Here is a 2697-nt window from a genome sequence, read left to right as displayed (position 1 = left end):
TAGCAGGAAAATGTTTAAGAACTGAGCCAGCACGATCTCTCTTGAACCTTGTACGGATTACAGAGCTGCAAAATGCAGCAATTGAAGCAGAAGCGGATCAGAATATCAGATGCAGCAGCCTGCACCCTGCAGCAGGGAAAGAATTGCACAAGAACCAAGCTAAGAAGGATAATACATCAGCTGCAGAGATGAGGATACAGGAGTAGAGTATAGATATCCATGAAAAGCATCTGATGTTTAGGAGAGAGACTAGGGTCTGACGGACCTGACCTGATCCAGTCATCCAATAACTGCCTCTGCTACCTTGCTTTGGGAGGAGAGCCTTGTGAACTTGCCCGGAGGGTGCTTCAAGAAACTAAAGTATAAATTTAGATGACCCGAACAGTAAAGTACACTCACAATGGGGATTAATTGTTATCATATGCAGAGTCCACAGTGCAGTTCTTAATTTACTGAACCTGGTCATAGATTCAGAATATGTACATTTACAATGAACAAGATACCATATTCTCCAAATAAGGCTCAGAGAAAAGAGAGAAGACCACACATTAGTTCAGGAAAGCAAGTGAATTAATATGAGCAAGATGTCATCAAGAAATAGTAATCCATCATCAATTATACATGCAGATGCAGTACTGGAGCTATATACCAGCTGCTCCGACCATTGCCTGATCTTGATCAGTTCGCGTGTCAGTGCGTCGTTGCTAGTCTCAATTTCTCCCCTTCTGCTAGCTGTTGCTTGTCTTCACAGTCCAAGATCCAAAGAGCACGCATCCTTCCCTGCCGTCGAGGATGATGTTGACGACGATGGCGAGGGCAGCTGCAGGAGCGTCGACGCCGTCCGGGTGACTCTGGCACCGTCGTCTTCGCCGTCCTGCGGGCAGTCGAGATTCACCCCGAACAGGCGGACGCGCTTCGACCTTGTCGCTTCCACCGTGGATGCGGCGACGCTCACAGGCACCGACGTGAGCACCACGGCGGCCGGCACCTGCTGCGGGCGCAGGAAGAACACGTGCCGGCTGCTGGGCGCCGGAACGGAGGCGCCGTACGCGCTGTAGTCCTGCCACGGGCAGATGGGCACGGACGAGAGCGGCATGAAGCGCTGCGCCGACGCCAGAGGCGGCTGCAGGAACGCGAGGTCCTGGCGGCGCCGGCGGAAGTCGATGAAGAGGCGGGCGCGCGCGGGGCCCTGGCCGGCGCCGCGCGAGAACAAGACGGTGTCCCCGGCGCCGAGGCGCTTCTCCTTGACAAAGCGGCTCCATCCCTTGGTCATCACGTAGCTCTGGCTGCTGTTCCAGTACGAGTACCGGAACCGCCACGCCTTCCCCGCCCGGTCCTCGAAGCTGAGCACCAGCCCCTTGCCGGCGCCCGCCGCGGCCGCGGCCGCCGCCGCCGCCGCGTCCAGCGCTGGGAAGTAGCGCTCCGCGTGCTGCTTGGGGATGACCAGGCGGTTGAGCTTCCCCACATCGCTGGGGGTCACCACCTTCTCGAACATGTGCTCCTTCTCCACCCACGCCGCGCCGCCGCCGCCGCCGCGAGCCCTCTCGGAATCCTCGACCCCGCCGTGCGCGTGCGCGGGCGTGAACTCCATGGGGGCTCTCCCCGCTCCCGCGCTCTCGAGCTCCGGCTGCTGTAGCTGTTGACTTTGACTAGTATGCTACTTCGGGCAGGGATCTGGTGGTATGTAACACAGTACTATAGTATGCTGCAACTATTCTTTAGCAGGAAGCCAGAAGGGGTTTAGGGCTAGATTAGCTCAATATTATATGGGGATACGGCTGATCTGTTGAACTAGCTAGGACAGCAGATGATTGGCTGCTAGATTTGGAGTGCTATTTCGAGAGGATTGGCGATCAAAGATAGTGAAGGTTGGGATCTAGTTCGGGAGCACTCGGAGGTTGTTGTTGCCTTGTTCTGGTGTATGCGGTTTGCAAGATTTTGAGCCAAGGCACTGTATCTGTATGTGCAGATCAGTAGGCATCATGTGTGTACATGAGATAGGGAGGGGAAAGCAGGTTGGGAAGAGCAACACAGGCAGCCCCAGCAAGGTTTCTTAAGGAGGAAGATGAGGAGGCATCTAGCATTCTACTACTAGCTTGAGGCCGCGCGGTGGGGAGAAGAGAGAAGGCGATCGAGAGCGAGAGGGATCGATGATCGCTCGATGTGGAGAGGGGGGTGGGGCCCACGGGGGCGGCGACGAATGATAGGGCTTGAGCTCATGTGAGCATGCATGTCGCTCTCAGCCCACTGGGATCCCTCTAGCTGTAGCGGAGGCGGGAGCTAGCTAGCTCAGCTCGGCTCCTCCGATCCACGGACGGACGGACGGACGGGAATGTGATCTCGGCCGCAGCCGTTCAGCAATTGCGTGTTGACACTCGACGGCGGCATGATCAATAATGGGATGCAGGCGTGGGGGAAATATCTCTACTACTGGCGGGTCGTCGATCGGCCGTCGTGGCAGGATAATAGACCGTACCTTTTTTTTCTTTGCCTTTTCTTTTCAGTTTTTTCGGCGACGACGCTTTGATCGTACCCCATCGATCGTGAGGTTGCGCAGCTGAGGATCGAGTTCTGCCATGCCCTGCTCCCCCGGCCCTCCGTGCTGCTAGCAAGGAGCAGCAATAAACTGCGCGGCAGGCTGCTGCTGCGCGCCGTGTCTAGCTTCTCTAGCAGCTGATATGATGATGGGCTCCCGGC

The 2697-nt window shown here is 56.4% G+C and overlaps 1 protein-coding gene across 1 annotated transcript; it reads right to left on the bottom strand.

The window, feature by feature from the left end:
- Positions 1-448: 448 nt before the first annotated feature.
- LOC112876753 (putative B3 domain-containing protein Os10g0537100) lies at positions 449-2099 on the bottom strand. The gene has a single exon (XM_025940925.1). It carries the CDS (start codon positions 1589-1591, stop codon positions 746-748), a length of 846 nt encoding a protein of 281 aa, XP_025796710.1. The 5' UTR covers positions 1592-2099; the 3' UTR covers positions 449-745.
- Positions 2100-2697: the final 598 nt, after the last annotated feature.

Source organism: Panicum hallii, chromosome 9, assembly GCF_002211085.1.
Source record: "Panicum hallii strain FIL2 chromosome 9, PHallii_v3.1, whole genome shotgun sequence".
Taxonomy (NCBI): domain Eukaryota; kingdom Viridiplantae; phylum Streptophyta; class Magnoliopsida; order Poales; family Poaceae; genus Panicum; species Panicum hallii.
The sequence above is the reverse complement of the archived record's forward strand: the minus strand, read 5'-3'. Positions and strand labels throughout refer to the sequence as shown.

Bases quoted from the DNA above. Each gene is read 5' to 3' on its own strand.
- LOC112876753 (XM_025940925.1), bottom strand. From the start codon at position 1,591: ATGGAGTTCACGCCCGCGCACGCGCACGGCGGGGTCGAGGATTCCGAG.